The following is a 24,017-nucleotide window of genomic DNA, read 5'->3' on the forward strand; positions in this document are numbered from 1 at the left end:
CAGTTGTGATTAGTTTGGTTTCATGTGAACCCTTAATCACCTCGGGTGTTCCCACTGGAGCTTTTTCACTTGCTAAACATTTTCCAGTGCTGGGGGCACAACTGAGGAAAGACCCGCTTTGGGTCATTTGTTCCCATGACAAAGATTGTTGAGTCAAAGAAATCAGGATCACGATTCTCTCCTTGTAAGTTTGTTGTTTCAGAAAACAAGGAACGAGTATATCAAGGAAGGGTGGATTGTTAATGAGGCCGCAGTATGTTGAGTGAAGTGTAGTCAATCATAACTACTCTAACTTCTTAAGCATACGTTCACCCTCCCCACCTGCTCCCCAAGTTGAATGTGATAGCAGATGATTCCAAGTGGAGTAAACCCCTGTGTTACTTGAGGGAATACAAAAGAACAAATTGCCAAGATTTTTACAGGATTATTAGCAAGTTTTCTGAAATTGACACCTTGAGAAAGAAGATCAAGTAAATACGTAACTTAAATTTTTAAAAAAATTAAAAAAAAAATTTTATTTACAGCGTGGTAACAGGCCCTTCCGGCCCAACGAGTCTGCGCCGCCCATTTTAAACCCTAATTAACCTACCCATGCGTCTTTGCAATGTGGGAGGAAACCGGTGCACCCAGAGAAAACCCACGCAGACACAGGAGAATGCACAAACTCCTTACAGACAGCGACGGTTTGTTGGCTGTGACTAATTGTCAGGTAGACTCTCACCTTTCTAACAGAGTTTAGAAGGATGAAGTCCTATTCAAAAGATGTTAATCACATAATCTGAGCCAGGTATCAAGGAAGCACTACAGTGTTAAAGTTATCGTCTTCAGGATGATGTTAAACCAAGACTCTGTCTACCTTCTTGACTTGAAGTAAAAATCCCCAATGCTCCTCACCTGGACCTACCTATCGCTGGCCAAATCTTGCTCCAACCCTTCCCCCCACCTCTTTATACTGGCTATCTCCCCTCTATCTTTCAGCCCAGATGAAGTGTGTCGACTCAAAATGTCAACTGTCTATTTCCCCCCGCAAATGCTGCCTGACCTGTTGTTTTCCTCCAGCAATTTGTTTTTTTTTGGTCCAGATTCCAGCATCTGCAGTCTCTTGTGTCTCCAATGCATTAATATTGGAAGAGCAACTCAAAGCCAGTGGTTTTCCCTCCCCACCATCCCTAAATCTCATTGTCTGCTCATCACTTAGTTCCATGTTGCATCATACCATGTGAAACTGTCATTCCAATATTCTGCATTTCTAAAACACTTTATCCAGCTGTAAAGAGAGATCCTGAAGGCATGAAAGGTGCATTTTCCTCTTCCTTATCACTGTCCAGCAACCACTACCTGTGGTGTCGAATCAGATGCAGACAAACTGGAAATTGGTTCAACTTTGATTTCTTCAGGATCTTTTTTGTGATGCTTTTAGAGATCTTTTCCAAGTTCATAGCTCCCTGAAAGTGGCTACACAGATTGATAAGGCGGTAAAGAAGGCATGTGGCGTGCTTGCATTTGTTAGTCAAGGCATTGAGTTCAAGAGTCAGGAAGTTATGCTGCAGCTTCATAAAAATTTAGTTAAGCTGCATCTGGAGTATTGCATTCAGTTCTGGTCTCCCCATTATAGGAAGGATGTCAAGGCTTTGGAGAGGGTGCAGAAGAGGTTTACCAAGATGCTGCATGGATTAGAGAGCATGTGCTATGACAATAGGTTGGACAAACTTGGGTTGTTCTCTCTGGAGTGGCAGAGGCTGAGGGGAGATCTGATAGAGGTTTATAAGGTTATGAGAGGCATAGATAGAGTAGACAGACAGTATCTTTTCCCCAGGGTTGAAATGTCTAATACCAGAGGGCATGCATTTAAAGTGATAGGGGGTAAGTTCAAAGGAGATGTGCGGGGCAAGGTTTTTACACAGAGTGTTGGGTGCCTGGAATGCACTGCCTGGGGTGGTGGTGGAGGCAAATACAATAGGGGCGTTCAAGAAGCTCTTAGATAGGTGTGCGAATGTGAGGGAAATGGTAGGATATGGACATTGTGTAGGCAGAAGGGATTAGTTTAGTTGGGCATTTTATTATTAATGTAATTGGTTCGGCACAACATTGTGAGCTGAAGGGCCTGTTCCTGTGCTGTACTTTCTATGTTCTATCTCACATGAATGAAGGGCAGCAGGATGATGTGTACATGGGAGAGGATGGTGTGCAGGATGGGAAGGCTAGTGTGGATGAAAATGGACCAGAGCAGAGGGATGATGGAGTTGCGAGAGATCAGGAGAGAGAATATTTAGCAGAGAAAACTGAGGGCAAATAAGACACTAAAATTGTAGTAGGAACATGATAGAAATGTAGTGTTGCAAAAGAGGTAGATAAAATTGTAGAAAAGTAAAATTTACTTTTACTAGTTGCTGTAATTTGTAAAAATCAACAGGAATCTTTTTGATCTTGAAAGTGCTTAAACTACATTAATACATTTGAAGACACTTAAATTGGTATTGGTCTATTATTGTCACTTTTTACCAAGGTACAGTGGAAAACTTGTCTTGTATACCGTTCATACAGATCAATTCATTATGCCATTAAATGATGACAGTGGGATGTTATAATTCAGTAGCTATTTTTTTCCAATACATATCCATTTGTACACTGAGGTTCATTGCTCCATCTGGAGATATGATTGATTTGGTTCACAGTACCTGCTGCAGAAGGACGCGAGTCTGGGGCCTTGGATTAGGTGGGCAGACAGCTATCTCTGGGACTGGCCAGGAGGGTGGTCAGAGACCCTGCGTGTGGCCAAAGTGGAGGCTGGAGACCCCTTACTGACAATGTAAAATCAGCAATTTCCTCAGTTAGGTAGGGCCTAACTGTAGTAAACAAATAAACAGTTATTTTCATTGGAAATCACTTTTTCTTGAGTAGGGGGAAAATTTTGTGTTATTTTTGTTTTTGTTGATTGAACAGTGATCTGTTTGATACAATTTATAGCACTATATCATTTCTGGTAAACATTGTGCCCCCATACTCTTTCGTTCACACATTTCACAAGCACAAAGCCCATTTGAGAATCGTGCTTTGTTTTCCAAGGTTAGCTCTGTGACTTTTTAAGCTACTTTGTACCCTTCCCCTTTTCTGGTCACTTCATGAAGTGGAATTTTCCCTTGCTACCTTTGAGATGGCCTAGAGAAAATACACAGAGTGTCAGATTTAATGACCTCTCTCTTTTTCACTCTTTCCCTGCGGAGATAAAGGATACACACTCAGCTAACTGAAGTGACCTAGCTGGGGCCGAGAGAATCACAGATAGCTTGAGTGCAGTGAGTTTGCATGCAATGATTTTTATACTCCCATCTTACTGTTGACGTGTTAAACCAAGCTTCCTCCTTCCCCCTCAGACAGAAAATCACTTGGCAATGCTATAAGAACCGGAAAATTCACCTTTAAACAACACCACTAAAAAGAAAACGACACATTTCTCTTTGTAGCTTCTTGCTGTAGGCACTTTGGCTATTCTCTTTCCCACGTCACATTAATGACACCTTAAAAAGTACTTCATGATTATTAACGTATTTGAAATATCCTGAAGTCATGGAAGAAATAAGTCTTTTGTTCTTTCTGTGCTTTATTCTATTTGCAGCTTATACAGGAGGGCCCATGACATATGACGTTTCACTCAGACATTAAAAATGGCACTTTTCCATGACTAATAAGCATCTTCTGTGGAACAGCATTAAGAAAAGACAGTCTTATTTTAGGGCAGAAGTGTTTGTGACCTTCAATATATTTTTAAGAGGTGTGAAAACAGGAGCTATTTGATAGACACTTGTAAGATCATGGTTCTGCTGGAGTCATACAGTGTGGAAACAGACCCTTTGGCCCACTGGATCCACACTGACCATCATGCACCCAATTACACTAATTCAACATTAATCCCAATTTACTCTTCCCCAGATTCTCCCAAACTCTCATCAGATTCCAGCACTCTTTTACATACTTGGTTGTCATCTGCACAATTTCCACTAGTCAGTTAACTGGAGCACCCGGGGGGAAACTCACATGGTCACAGGAAGAACATGAAAACTTCACACAGGCAGCACTGAAGGTCAGGACTGAATATAATTATAATTGATTCTGATGGAATAACCACTGTTTCACTTTAAAAAGGACATCGTCATCATGGAAAATTACTTCAAATTTCTCTGCCTGATGATTCAATCAGTTTGACTGATGAGCAGGTGAATTATAGGCAGTGGAGAGTTCTTTGGTTTTATATGTCAGTGATGCATTTAGGTCCCAGTGACAGTGCTGAGGTGAAAATTTTCACAATTTCAGAAACAGTCTTGGTCTGTTTCCCCCACACTTTTAGAAGCATTTCCAGCAAAATAATACCAACAGGTAGGGAGTAATCCTGAGGAATTTTCCAACCTTATTATATTCTTGAGACTCTACTAATCTCCATTCATTTCATGGCTTAGCAGCCTTTGGCAACCCCCTCTTCTAATGCATCTTGATCCTTGGGAGTCCAGCCCTGATAGTATTAGTTATAAGAACAATCTGCATTCAACTTGTTGCTGTGTCACAAACCAGTCTCAGGAGCAGTTGAAATATCTTTCATATAATAAATGTATAGTTTAACATTCTGGAGTTCAGATGTATTGCAGTTCCAATTTATTCAGTTGTTATTATTAAGAAAGGAGTTATGTTTTTCATGATTTTAACATATCACAAATCACTTTACTACTTGTGTTGTCACAACTGTAATGTAGGAATTATTGCACTAAATGTGCTCAGTGTCCCGATGCTCATTTAGATTATTCACACCACAGCTATTAGCCATCAGGGCTGAATATCTCAAATCTTGACCAGAGTGGAAATGAATGGATAATTAACTCATTGATCATTCTGGGACTGATTTTGTATTAAGTAACCATCTTACAGTTCCTGCATTTTGCTGAAGTGATAATCCTACTGCAGTGGGTAAATGAGGAGTGAAGGATATATGTGGGTTCAACATTTTTTGGGATATAAAAGCCAGAAGGCTCTTTGCATCTATTAACATTGCTTTTCTTTTGTCTGCAGGCCAAGTATGCAGGACTCATCTTCCGTCATGAAGGCTGGCCATTGTGTGTCCATGAAAAGGTGGTGGTGCAGTTAGCATCACTCCATAAGGTCCCTCTCAAGGTTGGAGACTTTTACATTCAGGTTGCACCTCAGGGGAATCAATCTGCAAAATTGGTGCTGAAGTATCTTTCCAGAAATGGGCAGTCAGTGGAAGAAGCTCTTGTCCCTGAGGATGTTTATGCAAATCTCTTCACTATGGAATTTCTGGAGAATGTGAATCGTGAGCGCAAGTGTTCTCTGCACAGCTGTCTCTTAACGAGTGGCACTGTTGTTCTCCGGGTACATTGGAAGAACGTCATTAACCCTGCATTTGTCAACAGGCCAAAAACCACTCTGACTTATTCACATTCCGGTTCAGATCACCATGACCAGCTAACACCTACCACAGAAAAGATGCCGCAAATGACAGAGAGCAGCAACTTGCCAGATCACTGCAATTCTACTGAAGCAGTGGTTCCAATGGAAAAATCAGCAATGTTAGAAGGTAAAATGAACTGTGGGATTTGTTTGTCCGAGAACATTCAATCTTTTGGAACTAATGTCAAACAGGGGTCTGCAGAAGGAGACAGCTCATTGTTTCCCCCAAGTTCTAATGGCACTGATGCAATTCCTTTACCGAGTCTAGTTCGACCCAATCCTCTTCCTGATGAGGCCCCAACAGTTAACAATGAAGCTTTGGTAGTTCCTAGCCCTGAGACCAGGATTACTACTAAAGTTTTAACCTTTGCCACAGACTTAAGCAGCCCCTGTCAAAGGAGGAAGCAGCATCGAGATTCGGTGTACCTTGAAACAAAACGTCTGTTTAGGAAATCGTACATGGAGGCTTTGCAGAACCCTATGCAATTGGGCTTCAGTTCTGAGGCATCCATAGCTGAGGAAATCATGGAGCATAAAACTGAAGTGATCAATAATGGAAACTTAAGGATATTTATGAGGAGACCTGGTGATAAGCTGAGCCTAAAGCATGATCTACATGCCAGCAGTTCTGAAAGTAAAGGAGGGAGTGAAGAGTCTAAAAGCACCCAGCACTGTCAAAACCCAGTTGGGTCTGTGACGCTGCAAGAACGTTCCTCCATTCCCAGCAGTCGAATATGTCGCAGAAGATCCAAGTCTTTGGATATGGCCTACAAGAGCTTACAGGAGAAAGCATTAAAGACAAGATTCTCTTCTGGTGACTCCTCAAGAAAAAAAGTATCAAATGGTCACATAGTAGAAACGGATAAGTTGAATTCTGACACATGTCTCACCAATACTGGAAGCAGCTCCACTAACCCAGGTAAATACAGAAATTCAAACCAGCTATGTGACTTTTTGACAATTTAAATCAGCATCAAGTCTTAAAGTGCTATAACGGAGGAGCAATTCTTTTCTAAAAGAGATTTGATATATCCTCACAATGTCTGGATATATCAAAATGCTTTATAGCTAACAAACTTAGGAAGTATGTGCATAGTGAAACCTTGCTGTCTCAAAGACAACCTAACTGAACCAAAACATATAATCTCTCATTCCTTCTTTGCGTAAGTTGAAAGGCTTCATCCCTCAGTATCAAATTAACCTGTTGCTGCTCATGCAAAAACAGTCCTTAAATTGTTGCAAAGGTCTGAGGGTTTGTGGCTAAATATCTGATATGCAAAATTGAGTCTAGGCATCTTTATCTGTAAAAGCTAAATCTCTTGATTTGAAGAAGCAGTGTTGATCCATATTAAGCAGTTGCCATTTCTCAATCAACACTCAAATTATGGAAGAGTAACATAGAGGAATATTTTCTTCTGTTTGTTCATCTTAGTAATAGGAAGTATATTTTACAAAACATAAGCTTCAACACTTGCTCATGAATCCTGGCAGTTCAGAGACAAAATGCTAAAATTTGCCCCTATTAAAAGACTTTCACACATTTGTATTCCAGTGTGCAATCCCAAACTTGCCAATGGATTCCAACTTGCTGAGAGTGTTTATGAATCCTGTTTTGCATTTAGCTGTGGCACGAATATAAGGAGGGCACAGGGCAGGAGATCATGGCTAGGAAACAAAATGCAATTCAGATTTCTGCATCTTACTGCCTAAGTTTATTTGCATAATGGTACAAATATTGGTGGGGCAAGTGCCAGGTCTCAGGCTGCTTGGAGCAAGTACTGCAGGATAATCATTAGGGTGCAAGGGTGTGTTGCATTATATTCTTGATGATTCCCCACCTGCACCACTGTATATCTGTATAGAGCAGAAGCAAAAAGGCAGCCTGCTTAAATTGCAATGTCACTGTTAGAGTGGAAAACATTGGTGTGGTACTTTAAAATTCCAATAGTCTGCTAAATGACTATTAGGTAATCCTGATGATTCAGCATCTGGTTCACCAGGTGATGTTTGCTGTGCTTTCTTTCCACTCATTGGAGCCCTGCTTTCTGTCTTCCCCTGGGGGTGGGGTGGGTTCTGGTTCCTGTTCTCTTTTTAACCTGTGCACTTCATTGGAAAATTTATTCTAATGCTGGGTAACATCTTTAAAAAAAGAATGACTCAGTGTGTCAGGGTATTATTAGGAATAATATCCAATATCCTGGAAAATCTACTAATACAGCACCACCAAAGTCTTGAGTGTGTTGGATTATCAGAGCTTTATTGTATAATGATGAAAGTGTGTTGTGGTAGAAGTGCTGCAGCTCAGATGAGATGTCAGACTGAGGCCTCACCTACGTCTGAACAACACAAAGTATCTCATGGCGTTCTAGGATAATATTTAATCTCCAGCTAGCACCACCTGAAAAGCAGGAGAGCTGCCTGCTTTCCCCATTTTTGTGAGGCAGATATGTTTTCCCATAAAACTACAATGACTACAATTCAGAAGAAATTATTTGACTATGAAGTGCATTAGGGTGCCTGAGGGCACACAATGTCCTACATTAATTCAGGGTCCTCCTGTTTACCTTAAGTTATCTGAGGATTTTCCTGGCTTCAGCCGAGATTCCTACATGTGACCTTACCATCAGGAGCTGCTGTATGACACTTGGGCTACTTTGCCGTCCTGAAATAATGTTTTAACATGATTTCTAAACAATATTTGAGGTCAGCAGTTATCACGAATCCTAACTGCTGACTAAGTGGTAAGATGAATTTTTGTGGTCACGTTTTTGAAGTAACCAGCAATGTAAAGAATAATCCTACTTTTGGAATTGTATCTCATAAAAATAGCATGAGATCAACAGTGAAGACATGATCAGGAGGTTATGAAATGTATATGTGAAGTAAAGGGTTATATCTTCATAATCAACTTGAGTGGTGGAGAACATTGTATTTGATTAATATCTATATTTCTGATTGTAAAAATTAGTTCTGGCAGGAAATTGAGATGTACATCTACTTTAAAACCAACCTAAGTTAGCCCATTGCCAGGAGACTGAAATTGTCCAATAGGGGTCAGATTTCCACTCGTTCTAGATCCATGCTCAATTTGCTATCACAACATAAACAAGATCTTATAAACACGTTCTGCATTTAAGCACGTAGACATGAGAGGGAGAGATATTTCCCAGACTGAGTGTGGGTTAGCAAGCAATTAGAATGTGCGCAAGTTCAGAATGGATCAATCTAAAATGATTAACAAATGATCTTGTGACATGTTTACATCCAGGCTTTGAATTTCAAGCATGATCTTTCATGGGGATTACTATCAAAGTCCAAATAATTGCTTTATTTATTATGGCTAGAAATTTATATTTCACAAATCTTACTAAGTATTTTTTAATGTCTCATTGCTTTCAAGGATACTTTTTAAATATGTTTTGTTGCTAAGGATCATGTGCGTGGGCAGAGGAAGTAGAGATCTCATGTAGAAAAATGAGAGCTTTCACATCTTGGGCACTTTGCCCGGTGACTTATCAGTGTACACATTTTATAATTTTGGTTTCTCATAAAATGTCGAGAAGAATCATTCTGTAAATTGCTCATGTTTCATTTCAGTGCAGTTGTGAGTCATTTATTGTTGGAGAGCTGTAGAGCATGGGAAGATGACTTAATGAGGTTGATTTGCTTTTAGCAGGTCCCTCCCAGAGCAGTGTGACTGAGATAGAAAGGAGGGGCAGCTGCCAAGCAGTTTTAAACCAGATGCTGGAAGCTACAGAGACTCCTACTTCACCAGCTTGCCCTCAAGCCACAGTCCAGGTCCAACGCAGCACGCAAGCCTGCAGCAACCTCCCTACTACGGCTGCAGAGGTGAACCTGGATCTGCTGCAGTCGGGAATTGCTCAGTTGCCAGGTTGGTATGGTCAACCAACAGAAAATGGCCTCAGTGGGTTACAAATGAAGGGGGCAGTTTCAACCAAATTATCCGTTAATTTCTTATTTGTGTGTCAGCAGGAAACATTGAACTCTATAATACTGAACACTTGAGATAAATAAATGAAAACCCCTCATTACTCAGAAATATATTGGAAAATAAAACACTTGTTTCCACCTTAGCTGATTGCTTAGGCACCCGGAATGATAAGGCATGGTTGGAGGCTGCTTTGTCTTTGACAGCCCTTTGAAAGAAGCAAGCAGTTAACACACCTCTCTGCTCTTTGCTTGCTTTTCTTCAAGATTTTCCATATTGAGCAATTATCCAATTATTTTTTGAAAGACATTCCAGCATTTTCTGTTTCTATTTCAGATCTCCAGGATCTGCAGTTGTTTGCTCTTTTTACTTATGGAGATTGGCTTCTTGGAGATTTAGTCTACTTATAGCAGATGGGAAGTGACACTGATATTATTCATCAAATAAATGTGCAGGAACTGGAGGTCATTGCACTCCTGAATGATAATGTTTGTTAGTAAAGTAAGATCAAACTTGTATACTGTATGGAGATGACAACAAAGTGATCTCCCAATTTTCATTCGGTCTCCCCAGAGACAGGCCCATGAGAACCCTACTATTTCTATTCTCCCTACGTACATGTGCATACAGATTTCTGAGCGTCCTTTCACAAATTTTCCACTGTACTCACAGTTTGCCCTATCATCATTGGCTTCTTACCCAGTTATAGAGCTGTACAGTAAAGAAACAGGCCTTCGGCCCACTGAGTCCATACCAACCGTCAAGACCCCATTCACAGTAATCCTACACTAATCCTATGTTATTCTCCTCACACTCCCATCAACTCCCCCCCCCCCCCCCCCCCCCCCCCGTCCCCTACCGCCTCCAAGATTCTACCACTCAACAACACACTAGGGGCAATTTATAGTGGCCTATTAAATACTAAAATGCATGTCTTCGGGTATGCGAGGAAACCAGAAGATACGGGGTGAACTCTCACACTCTCAGGGAGAACGTGCAACCATCACACAGACAGCAGCTGAGATCGGGATTGAGCCTGAGCCTCTGGAGCTATGAGGCAGCAGCTCCACTATCTGCACCACTGTGCTGTCCAACAGTTTGATTGAAGCTCAATGTAAACTAAGAAATAGTGGTTAATCTTCCTACTCGCCATATTACTGCCTTCTAGACTCAAGACTGAATTCAACAACTTCAAATAATCAACATCGCCAGCTATTTCATTGCAGATTTCTACCATTTAGGTATTTTTCTTTTTCCGACAAATTCAGATAAAAACAACAAAAGGAATGGTAGGGCAAGATGAAAGCGGATGGTAATGGAACAAGTTAGGGAAGAACACCTCAACACAACAACTTAAACCTAAATAAATCGTAAAAGGGGGAAGTAAAATATTCCAGCTTACTGTAGACCTTTCCTTTTTCTGCACCTGATCTCTGATCTTAAGACCTGTTTCAACCCTAATTTCTCGTAGTTGAAACATCACTGTCACTGAAACGTTAACCATATTTTGGAATCCAAGATGCTGCTCGACCTACAGATTCTGCAGTGTTTTGCTGTTATAACATGAGGTCAGAAATGCACAAAACTAGGGGAGGATATATCAGTTCAAATGTCCTAAATTTGACATGAATAGTTATGGTGGATATTCAGTAATGTAATAGAAAACAGATCGAGCATCTTTAGCAATGTGATTCTGAGCAAGCAGGATAAATATATTCTAAAAAGCCAACAAGCTCAAACTAAATAAATGTAACCTTTGTGGTTTTATTAATAAACAAATCAAATACAACAGGATAAAAAGAAAATGGTCTTACAAATCCAATGAGAAGAAAGGAAGGGAGCCTTCTGAGGTATTTGGAGAAATTGGAAACTTCTTTAAAAGTTGTTCAAATGGACAAAGCGAGAAATTATTTAAAGAAACAAAGTAGCAGCTGTGAAAGTTAGTGAAGAATTCTTTCAGTACCACACAGTGCTTACCTGACACATTAGCTAAAGGAAGGAAACTACTTGGCCATATGTACATGTGCATATGGGTTTCTGATTCTACACTTTTTGTAAATAAGGAACCAAGTAAAGTCAAGCCTCCAGATACAATTTTTCAATCCCAAGTTTATCTGCAGCAAGCAGGCCAGTGTTACCAATCTACAGGAAATCACTGATGTATAGTCATAATTTTAACTTTTCCCCACTGGCTCAAAAAATAGCTAACTCCTTCAACAAATCCCTCATCCACAGTGTGAACTTACTGATAAACATTGGCTGCTTGTCCCCAGGAACATAATTTCTGAATTCTCAATCCCATCTGTGACTTCCTCCTGAGTTATGTCATCCTTTATCACGAGTCCTCTTCTCTTTTTGCTCTGTTATTGATGGCAGAGTCCTTAGTTGCCTTGATCCTATTCCTTTGAAATTCCTCCCAATTCTCTCTGCCTTTCTTCTCTGACTCTCAAGTTCCATAATCCAACCAAGCAATGGTGATCTCTTTTCCCCCATATAGCTTATCATTTATTCATTTATCTTTGCCTACTTATTCATCTTCCTAACTACCATGGAATGCAGTGAAAACTTTTCTATATTATCATTCCGTAGTCCATGTAGAGCACGTCTCCAACAGAAATGGAATACATTTTTTTTGCCAGAAAAAAATAGATGGTGAAGAAAGAACTTATGACCTCATTTTGTGTGATTTATCCTACAGGAAACAGAGATAAAGCTGGTCGAGCTGTAATCCAGATTTGGACACACAGCATGATCTGGTTGAATCAAAGCTACCCCAGCACACAGTTGACCAATTTACTGGGGTATTACTACACCATTCCTAGGTATGGAACCTGTAGGTGTTTTCTTCTTTACTCAGAATGTTATTATTATGGGTATACCTGGCGAGACTAGCATTTATTGCTTTTCCTCAATTCCCCTTGAATTGAGTTGCTTTCAGAGAGCAGCTAAAAGTCAACCACATTGTGAGGCATGAAGTCATATACAGCAGACTTCCTTTCCTGAAACAAGGGTTCAGTGAACCAGATGGCTTTTTCTTGAAATGCAATATTTTCTTGATCTTGTTTCCACTGGCCTCGGTCCCTGTATTAAAGTCTGCTGTTGAATGTTTAGAATGGGGGGGGGGGGGGAATTCTTTGCTTGCTTTTCTTTGCCTCAAAGTTAACACTGCATAGATCAACAAGAGCTGGGGAGGAACTTCCATGCACCGGAGTTTACTTATTATATTTACAGAAACATAAAAGGTGATAGGGATTTGCATCTCCTTATGTCCCTAAAAACCAGGCATACTAACAATAATGGTATGCTTTAGATAAGAAGAAGTGCAGATGTGCTGGCTTACCCAACCAATGATGTTAATTGACTTTTTCCAAGGTGGCCCCGTCAGCAACATCTGTGACTTTAATTCATTTTGCAGCTTTGAAAACAAAGGTAGCAAATGAAACAAAAAGCACTCATGTCAAAATCAAGAGAGAAAACTGGTAATAGTATATTGGACAGCAAACATGTGACTGGACAGTCCTTGATAAGTGGGAAGCCTCAAAGTAAATGAATTGAATCATGCTGAATCAAGTCCACTTCTGCCCACCCGCACTTACTTGGGCCAGAGACAGAGAGCCAATTGAGATGACTGCATGCACAGGAGGCCTTAACACTCCGGTGGTGCACTGTTGAGGCATCAGCACTGGACAGCCCTAACTGCTTCTGACAGGAAGTAAGCTGGGCAGATCCTCATCTTCTGTCAATGCCATCATTGCTTTGCAATAGGTTTTACATATCTGATAGTCATAGACATTTAAAAAAAACTACTCGCATAATTTTAAAAGGCTTAAAACATAATTAAAATCCTCTAAATATATAAATAAATTACTTTTCCTCCTCATGAGCATCCTGGGAATTCCCATTATTAACAAACGAGAACTCTAATCCTGCTCCATGCCAAATTTTAGTTTCTTCAATAAATAGACATCATATTTAAAGCTTATCACCTGTGCTTCTGGACACCTATTAGAAGGAGAAGTGTCTCATGTGGAGAGGAATAAAGTCACTGTGAAGTTCCCTCCATATCACTTGGACTTCTAACTATGTCAGTGATATTTTATTGTTAGACCAAAATAATAAAATGTTTAACTCAATAGCAAAACTTTATCACCTGAGCTACACTGGATCAGGATGCCGTGCCATAACTTTTTCAAGCAAATTAAATACAAGACAATCCTGTGTGACATGAACTTTGTACATCTGAAATGAAGAATGTATTTCAGATTTACTTAGACAAGAAGGTACTTGGAGATTTTGAAATATCTTTGCTGGAGAAATAATCTCTTCAAATTGGAGATAAAAGGAGCTAAGACACACAAAGTAAAGTATGCCTGAGAACAGCAAGTTCAAAGAATGAACAAATTATTTCCTCTAACCACATCAAAATGGATTGTGTTGATTCAGATCCCTCGGCTGTCTCAAAACAAGAAGTATTTGTGTTTGTCTACAGCCCTTGCAAACGTTTTCTGGCATGGACTAAAACTTTCCTATAAAACTTGGCACAGTCAACTCAGGATGTGTGCAGATATTTTATTACAGACTGTGAGAAAAGGTGTATGATTTTTTGAGAAACAAGGGACTGCAGATGCTGGAATCTTGATGAAAAACATGATGATGCTGGAGGAACTCAGCAGGCCAGGCAGCATTCGTGGAGAAAAGCAGGCGATCCTGATAAAGGGTCCTGACCCGAAATGTTGACCGCCTGCTTTTCTCTACGGATGCTGCCTGGCTTGCTAAGTTCCTCCTGTATCATCGTATTTTTATATGATTTCTTTCCTATTCCTTTTCCTTCCTCACCAGCATGTATGTGTAATGTAGCAGACACCTCAGAGCAGCACTAAGGGACAGCTACATCGTCAAAGTTGCCTTCATTGGCTTGAGACATTAAATTGAAATTCTGTCTGCATTCCTAGACAGACATAAAAGATCTCCCGATATATTGTGGAAGATTTATTGCTCAGCCAACGTCATTAATTAAAACAGACTAATGGAGCATTTATCATGTTGCTGTTTGTGCATGTTTGCTGTTTTCTAATTGGTTGCTATGAATATATTACAACAGCAAATAAAGCTCAGAAAGTAATTCATTGGTTGTGTTGTGATTTGGAGCTTCCATGGTTTTGTGAAATAGGTTTATGGTGAGGATTTTGGCATGGGTTCTCTGCAAGTTGGATAACGGGAGAGAATTGAAGGGAAATGATAGGTCAATAAAGAAAATACAGTCATGAGTGAGTTGTCCAAAGTATTTTACTGATGATATTCCCTTAACCTAAGATATTCTCTTTCCCATTATTCCTTGACTCTTGAACCCTAACAGAATGCTGGACAGTATCTGGAATTCCTTTTGAAAGGATTCATTCTTATGATGAATCCTAATGTACAATATTTGGTTGGCTCCAATGGAGCAGAACCTGGGTGGGTGACAGTCAAAATTGGCCAGATGACTTGTCTATTGGCATGGTACATGATTCTCCCTTCTCTTTTAACCTGCTATGTGAGGCAAGAGACAAGGGAGGCAAGAGACAAGGAAGGCACCTGAGCCCAACTTCAAATGTGCAGTTCAGAGTCCATTGATGAAACTGGGAGCTGACTGCACTGTTAATCAATAAAGGTGCCAGTAAGAAGTATCAGAAGCTGAGGAAGCCCAGAAAGATAAGTCTTTACTCCTTTTTCTGCCTTGTTGAGCCAGGAGGTACATGAACATCTCCGGGTCCCACACTGAACATTCAGAGATATATTATTGTAACCTTACAGCTCCTTCTCTTTGCGAGACCCTCCCTATATCCCTTACCTGAGGATCACTTGAACACCAAGGACATTATATGCTCACTTGATACATCAGAACAGCATCGTCATTAAGTGTCTTTCCTTCTGCATCATTTTCCTTTTCCTTGTATTTTGACACCTTCAGGCTGCATAAAATAAAGCCTCATCGGGACCAATAAAGTCACAATATATGATTTCATAATGTAATGAGAACTGAATTTAATTATATAGCTTTTGATAGATTGATGGCGAGGTTGTTGGTCTGAATGTAAGAGTGTAACTTGGTGATATCTATCAATCGTACGGCCTTCATAGCATCACTAAATTATGATCCTAAATCAGAGAACAGAAAAACCCCATATATCAAAGCATAGTGCAGCTTGACTGGAAACCTGTGGAAAGTGCAGCTGTAACCTTAGTTTGGTTTCCAAGTGATGTCGTCATAGTTCTGACCTTTATACAAAACAGAGAATAAACAATAAAGTTTTTCCTTTGTGAATGTTTTACCTTTTGGCTCTGGTTTTATAAGTCATTTTTCCCTAAGCTGACACACTGCAATAACCTTGCTCAGATCTCTGAAGTGCCAGCATTTTGTTGGGATCTTTGCATCTTCTCATGACTGTCTTCAGCTTACAGAGTTGTATTGACATATAGTCTGTTGGGGTAGTGTGTGTTGAAGGGACAGAGCCCTTTCAAGTCCCTGATGTTTTCTTGCATAACAAGTGCAAATTTATCTGATTCCTGCCATGTATCCTGCAGATTTTGTGCATCTGAATTTCACACTTTCTTTTACTCCAGGATCTTAGGTGGAAACAGACTTAATGATCACTTCCAAAAAGAAAATGGATAAATGCTTGAAAGATGAGAAAGAAGTTGGGAAAGAGAAAGGGAGTGGCATTATTTGCATAGTTCTTTCAAAGAACTGACACACTCATGATAGGTCAAATGTCCATCTTCTGTACTTTAAGATTTTTTGTGTATTTGTGTTGGAAGTTAACTATGGTAAACAATTTCTAACAAATCTCCTAATTTTTTTCTGAATCCACTTGCATTTACTACACTGTTTCTGTGGAAAGAGAAACAGAGTTAACATCTTGGGTCAAAGACCCCTTGTCAATTCTGATGAAGGGTCTTTGACCTGAAATGTTAACTGTTTCTCTTTCCACAGATGCTGCTTGACCCATTGAGTGTTCCTAGCATTTTTTGTTTTGTTTCAGGTGTTCAGCAGTTTCTGATTTTCATTTAATATTACAATAGTGTAGTGGGTCAGATCTGTGGAAAACCCTTGCATGAACTTGGATTTCTTTTTGCCCTAGTCCCAATAAAGCTTCCAACTTCCATGCAGTTTAGTTGGAAGCTACAACCAATTTTCCCATCAGGGTGAAAGCCAATTAGTTCAGAAGTGCATGGGCTAACTTTAACATTTATCACAGGTGGGAAATTGGTACTGTGAATTGATTATCTGTTTTATACCTCACTTAATGGAAGCCAATGGGAAAAACTGAAGGTGGTATAAAATTGTCTCGTGAATTGCAAATTACCCAAATATCAAGCAATCTACACTGGAATCTTGGCTTGGTGTGTCATTTTCCAAACATAATCACTCTCTGAATACATGTAGACACAAGAGGCTACTGATGCTGGAATCTGGAGCAACAAACAAGATGCTAGGAGAGCTCAGCAGACCAGGCAGCATCTGTGGAGGAAAACGGACAGTTGACGTTTCAGGTCGAGACCCTTCATCTGGTCCTGAATTCCTCCAGCATCTTGTTTGTTGCTCTGAATATATGTAATTGAAATTTCTCTCTGAAGGTTACTTAATTGCCCAATGCTCAAACATTGTAGCTAGCAAGTTGTCAGGAGGGTTCAGAAACAAAATGGCAAACATCACATGTCTCATAAACATCTTAAAATGTGTACTTAGGTTGGGGGGGGGGCAGAGTTAAATAAAAGCTCAGGTGGAGCTCTGAAATACATGGAAGTTAGTTTAACTTTTTAATAGTGTAGTCTGTTTGTTGCAGGAAGGAAATACGAGAACTTGGACTGACCGTATTAGTGGATGCTCGTAGGTGTCCACCCGCGCCCACGCTCTTCAAAGCTTTCACTGCACTGCAGGTGAGATGTTAGTCAAAAACTGACAAGACATTGTTAAGAATGTCACTTTTCTTTTTGATATCCAGTGACTAGTGTTTTGTGTTTCACAATTCTAACATTGTCTTTTTGCTTTTCTCCTGTAATCTAAAGCATCTCCTTCTCCTTACACTTCCTCCAGACACATCAGCTGTGATTAACAAGCTTTCACCACCCTCTCTCAGCCTGGACCACCACCACTGATGTCATTCAGTCTTTCTTGATCTCCGCCCTATCTCTACCCTTACCCCTTCTCAGCAACTTAATCTATGGGTCATTGCTAGCCCTGATGAAAGGTCATTGACCTGAAATATTAACTCTGTATCTCTCTCCGCAGATGCTGTCTGGCCTGCTGAGTGCGTTAAGCAATTTTTGATTTTGTTTGGGAAGCTGAGTGGTCAGTCAGAGTAAGAATTCAATGCAGAGGGTGATAGAAGATCAATTAATAAGTTTAAAGTTAAATGTATTGGCTTAAAATTAACCATGTGAATTAATGATATGAAATTTTGATTGAAAGTCCAAAGCAAGGTTAGACAGAAATAACATACATGGTATTATATGTAAGCAGTGGATGGGAGCTTGTGGATAGCAACCAGTGAACCGATCCCTGGCAACCATAGCATGTGTCTGTAGCTCAAGGGATTTGAGTTCAGTGTTTGGGACTGAAGTTTTGAGTATAGATAATGTGATGCATCAGGGAAGGAGAGAGTTACCAGGAGATATACCTGGATACAAGATAAGAGAGTGAGATTCATATCCCTTAGCTGATGTAGTATTTTACATTTTATTAGTGGCCAGGAGTGAGAGGATGTGACTGCAAGAGGAAATACTGTGGAGGAGGAGCCACAGCATTTACCATTATCCTGCAGCGAGATCCAAACTAATGAATTGTAGGACAGACTCAATTAAGCCCTCTTCCTTTTACCATCATCTTCCTAGAGAGTTTGCTCCACACATTAAGCTCATTATTAAGGACCCTCACCATCCGGGACACACCCTCTTCTCATTACTGCCATTGGGGAGGAGGTACAGGAGCCTGAAGACCCACCCTCAATGTTTTAGGAACAGCTTCTTCCCCTCGGCCATCAGATTTCTGAATGGTCCATGAATACTACCTTGTTATTCCTCTTTCGCAGTATCTATTTATTTTGTTTATTTATTTGTAACTTATGGTAACTTCTATGTCTTACACTGTCCTGCTGCTGCAAAACAACAAATTTCACGTCATATGTCAGTGATAATAAACCTGATTCTGTTCAACGAAATAAAGATTTCACAGATTATTTTCAATTGAAGTCCCCTCAAGTTCCTGCTGTGACCTCAGGTTCTTTTGCCCTGGGTGAGATGAAGCATGTGGTTATTATAAAGTCTATAATCCTTCACCAAAGCTTGCATGTGTTTTCACAGTTAATGTTCATGAGTCCTTTGCCCATGGAGACAAAGCAGGTCAACTTGAAGGATGAGAGAGTGCAGTTAAGTTATGGAGCTAGTTATCCACAGGCCTGCAATAATGATCAAGAGAAAGAAAGCAGATCCTTCCCACACATCAACAAATTATTTAAGAACATTCTTTGTAGTAACAATTTTGGGCTTTGTCTTATGAAGGAAGACTTTTCTGTATGATCCCTTCCAAATGTGTGGTTGTTTAAGATCCAGTCCCTTTATACCATAAATAATGATCAAACCCAGTAACAATTATTTTTATTCCTATTATGCAAATACAGCTGTTCAGTGGAAAGGTGAGGAGAAAGGAATTGTGGTTTGGATTATATTTTCTAAGATTGTGACCAAAATTAATGTCTGGAACTAATAGAATTTGTAACTATTTACTGGATGTGTGTTTCTTATGTGTTTCAAGTTTTGCATTTTATTGTTATCCATTTACTGCTTACTCATTTTTTGTGCATTTATTGTTCTTTTTCATGTTTCAGTTTCACTTATTTATATCATTTGATGTATTCTTCTCCAGCTTTTCCATAATGCTTGTCCTTTTTCCTCTCATGATATTGTTCCAGGTTAGTTTACTTCTTTCATCCAATAACTAGTTTCTCACTTCATGGATGCTGCCTGACAAGCTGAGTGTTTCTAGAATTTTCTATTTCTATATCAGATTTCTGGCACTTCCAGTTTTTTCCTTCTCTTAACATTTTTATGTGTTGGGAACTAGGGCACCCTCTGATGGCAGGTGTGTGCGGTACTTACAAGGCCTGGATTTGATTCCTGGTCTACAGTGGATTTGGTGAACTCAGATGACAGTGGGAGCAGAGCTGATGGTGATGGTTGGGGATCAGCAAGAGGGATGCTGATCCTTACTCAGTGACCAACCTCCACTGGAATGTGAGACAGAAGTATCCACATTAAGCACACATGGGAAAACTGAGGGCTGGGGTTGTACATCAAGATGGTTCTTCCTTCCATTGACCTCTGCATCCAAAGTTCATCTCTTGCTGTGTGCAGAAATTGGGTGTGAATGAAATTGGGCTGGGTTGCATAATTCTCCTGTGGAATCTCAGCTGAGTGCTGCTCGCTGTCTGTGTTATTGGGGGGAGAATCGTTGATATCCATCACCTTCTGATGAAATGCAATAAAACACGAAAGCAACCCTCTCCCACCCCACCTCACCGGTTTGCTTAAAAGGCCTTCATTGTTGCTGATACTAATCATTGGAAATATAGTTAAACTCATAATTAATTGTGTAATAAAATGTACAATCTACAGTATTAAAAGAAAGGCAAAGGAGCGCAATAATTAAATTTCTATTGAGACCAGTTTCCAACTTTAGCAAACATTACACCAACATACATTTATTGTTCAATACAATGTTTTGTTTCCATAATAGGGAACCAGGAGGTTATTGTTTTCTTTGGCAATCCTTTCTCTTTTTAGCTACCAACTGCGGGAGCATTTTGCTATTATCCAATAATTGTGTGGTGATGGTTTATGATAAGGCTTTCCCTTTAAAACATTGAAGCAATTTATCCAGATGTTGAATAGCATTCCGATAACAATTTGCATTGTGCAAAGGGGAATGCACTGTGCTGATTATGGCTGATATTTACTTCCCAAATCCCTTCATGAATAATTGCAGAAATTCCACAATGATGTTAGATTGAAGGATCTAGGTAACATAAGTTAGAGGAATTCTGGCTTCACTCCATCTCACCTCTCTCCAACCTTCAAACGTGAGCAGTGTTTCTGCACTGCACTGTGAATGAAAGCAACTTGGATTATCAGGGTTTATTGCTTTCACTTCTCTGGAATAGTTTGGGCAACCTGCAGGACATTTCAGGGTGGAATATTAAGAGCACTTGCCCACCTGCTTTGCAAATATCTGGCTCCAGCCTCAGTGGCAACCTTTGGGTTTCCCATTGATGATGCCTTAAGGGGTAGGAATGCCCCCTTTTTTTCTGCCCAAACTCCTTCTTTGCAATGACCACCAGAAAAGCTTCATTGAGTCTAGATGTGAAAGTGGGGGAGGGAGTATGTTCATTGGGAATTCTGTGGATTATAAAGTGAGCCAATAGTCTTCCTCATCTGTGATTCTGTTAACCCTGCAAAAACTTGGGAATATCTGGGCAGTGCAGTGGAAATCCATACCTTTCATCTTTGCTCCTTTTTCCAATATCTGGGAATTTTGTATATTCTAATAAGAACTAGCATTTATATGGAATCTTTCACAACTTCAAGTCATTCAAGAATGCTTTACAACCAATGGCACTTGTCATGTAGTGAATGCTACAAATCCATTGGTTGATTAGCCAGGATGCCAGGGACAGGATATGGATCTGCCTGAGTGTCATAGCATCTTATAAATCAATTTGAGATGAGAGATGGGTGGTGGGGGGGGGGGGGGGGTGTCAACTTAACGTTTTATGCAAAAGATGGCAGTATAGTACTTTTTTCTGTATTGGATTGTCATTCTTGATCTGCAGGTAAAGCATGGAAAATTAGCTCTGTGATGTTTAAGTTGAACAAACAAAATAATGTGATGCCTGGTGTGATATCATCCACCTTTGAATTTAGATGTCTCTCACTTTTACTTATATATCTAAACTCTATCTCTAATTGTTCACAGGTTGCTATTCCAAATGCTATAAATTCAGTCTTGGTTTTAGTGGATAGAGAGTCAACGTTCAGACCTGAAAGAGACCCACTTGTTCAGGTAAATCAGAATTTCGTTGAAGTGAGGGCAAGTAGGATCAAGTGGAGGGTGGGTTGAGGGAGGGGGAGAGAGGAGTAGGCAGTGCCAGAGAGTAGTTTATCTATGTGCATTAGTATGTGTGTTGGCAGGCATTTATGCATGGGTCCAAGTGTATTTATGTTATGCAGCAGAGTCTGGTCTCTAGTGATCTTGGATCTATGTGCCTCTGGAGCAAGACCTTGCATAGTCATGCCAATGTGGTAACTGGTGTGCAGTGGCCATTCACACGTTCACAGAAGTCAGGCGCTTCCACTCCCTCAATATGAAGTTTGGGACATGGAACATCAGGATCCTTATGGACAGTCCCGACTGTGACAACCCTGAGCATTGCTCTGCTAGCACGGCTTGGCAATGGTGTGGCATGACTGTAGATGATCAGCTCAATGAACCAGAAGAAGAAAACTGCCTTCATGGAGTGGGTTTTGCTATCAGGAGTGAGCTATTCTGGCAATTCAGTAACTCCCCCATGATAAGCAAATGTCTCATGACCCTCCAGCCGACTGTACCATGACACCAGCATGCTATTGTCATCAACAAATAGCCAAACCCTTGAAGCTACAGATGAGGTTTCATCTCTTGACTTTGATGCATCCTTGCTATCTCTCTCTCACTCTCTCTCTCCCCAAACCATGATTCTAACCAATGGGTCCACCACAGAGCCAATTCCAGGCCATTGGTCAGAATCATGGTTTGGAGAGAGAGTGAGCAAGAGAGAGAGAGCAAGGATGCATAACAGTCAAGAGTTGAAACTTATGACAATAGATGAATTGAGCAAGACTCTGTCATCACTAACTCTCTTCTCTATCTTTCACGGCACATGCTGCACCACACCTCGCTTCCAAATGGAGCCAAACCATTCTATTGGATGAATGGGAACTGCCCAACATATGTATCCTTCATTCCTGAACTATGGCCACCCCAATCTCGGTGGTCGAACTGCAGTACGTAGAGGATGGTAGTGCATGTGTACATTCAGGGGAGGGAGCTACAGCCCATTGTCGATTTGTTCCTTAAGTATGCAGGAGAATAAGTTGTACACTTAATATGTGAGGTCCTCCAGCCACTGCTCTTTCTACTCAGCACTGCCCCACAACAAAGGTCTATGATGAGACCCTGAGAAATGTGGACTATATGTGTGGAGCTACCATTCAATAAAACCAAATATTGATGATGAAACTCACCACCACCTTCAGCCTTATACCTTTTACTATATGAGGGACAGAATATTCAATGATCAAAGTTCTTCACAACTTCTGAAATGACCCAGCATGCCACTCAGCTCAAGGGGAATTAGCAACGGAGAGCAGTTGCTGGTCTTGCCAGCAATGTCCACGTCCTATGAAAGAAGTGAAACAACTTGCAAAGGTCTGTGAATTCCTTCATGTGCAAGCTGGCTCAAGTTTTCTTCGATCTATCATTGGTGGCATGTTTTCAACTGTCAAAAGCTCCCTTGGGAATTTTACTAGATTAAGATGATCCGATATATAAATGTTGCTGAGGGGCTGTTTCTTGATCCTCTAGTCTGGGTTTTGAATGCTGCCCTCTTGTCCTGCTCCCAGTGTTTCAGTGAAAATAGTATTCTGGGTTAATCTTTAGCATACCACTTTCTAGCTGATGCAGCAGTTAGCATACTTGTTACATTTCAGTTAGAGGTAATGGACAGAAAAGATGGTCTATTTTTGGAAAATATAAATATGCATCAAAAATTTATTGAGATTTAAATGTTAAAATGAAATTAAAGCATTGTTTATATTTAAATAATGCTGTACACTTCAGTATAAATTTCAATTTAAGTCAGTTTTTTAATTACATGGATGGCACAGAATGAATCAAATGCATTTAATTCTCTAGTCTGAGAAGTTTGTGGACAGGGTTATTCAAGCAAGGAAATATTAATAAATGTTGTCATGACTCAGTTATCCTGTATCACCTTGCATTGGAAACATACAGGTTTATTAGTAGGCACATGAAGTGACTGTTTATTTTAATGTTTATCTAATTCCTCAACCCAGCATGAAATAGTGACTTCACTGAAGGGCCTGCACAGGCACATTGATGGCTGTCAACTGACACAGGAGTTTTCGGGAACCTTTCCTTACGATCATAATGACTGGATCCGCTTCCATATGGTTTGTATATTCTGCCTAAAGCAGTGAAATGTGCTCACGCAAATGCTTTTATTAGAATATATCCTTTCACAAGTCTGTTTGGTAAGCACTTGAGAATATTACCTTGACAAGCATCCAGTCAAATCTAGCAACCAGCTTTATAAAATTGAGGTGTTTTTGGAGCTGAATATTTTGTTAGCATTACAGAAATAAAGAGTAGGTTACATGTAGATTAATGATCGACAAAAAGAATATTCACTTTAAGGCCCCGACCTTATTGAGAACAGTTAAGAACTGTAATTACATGTGAACTTCATTCTCTCCAATGTAGAAACTAATATAGATTCATGAATCTTTAAAGGGGCAT

The 24,017-nt window shown here is 40.1% G+C and overlaps 1 protein-coding gene across 1 annotated transcript in view; it reads left to right on the plus strand.

The window, feature by feature from the left end:
- The window catches only part of zgc:158766 (uncharacterized protein LOC100009641 homolog), a 131,799-nt gene that overhangs the window by 70,083 nt on the left and 37,699 nt on the right, over positions 1-24,017 (plus strand). Inside the window, 6 exon segments of the mRNA XM_052016913.1 lie at positions 5,059-6,376; positions 9,131-9,349; positions 12,105-12,228; positions 17,233-17,326; positions 21,417-21,503; positions 23,555-23,671. Coding sequence (XP_051872873.1) covers positions 5,059-6,376; positions 9,131-9,349; positions 12,105-12,228; positions 17,233-17,326; positions 21,417-21,503; positions 23,555-23,671 — 1,959 coding nt within the window.

This window comes from Pristis pectinata, chromosome 5, assembly GCF_009764475.1.
Source record: "Pristis pectinata isolate sPriPec2 chromosome 5, sPriPec2.1.pri, whole genome shotgun sequence".
NCBI lineage: Eukaryota > Metazoa > Chordata > Chondrichthyes > Rhinopristiformes > Pristidae > Pristis > Pristis pectinata.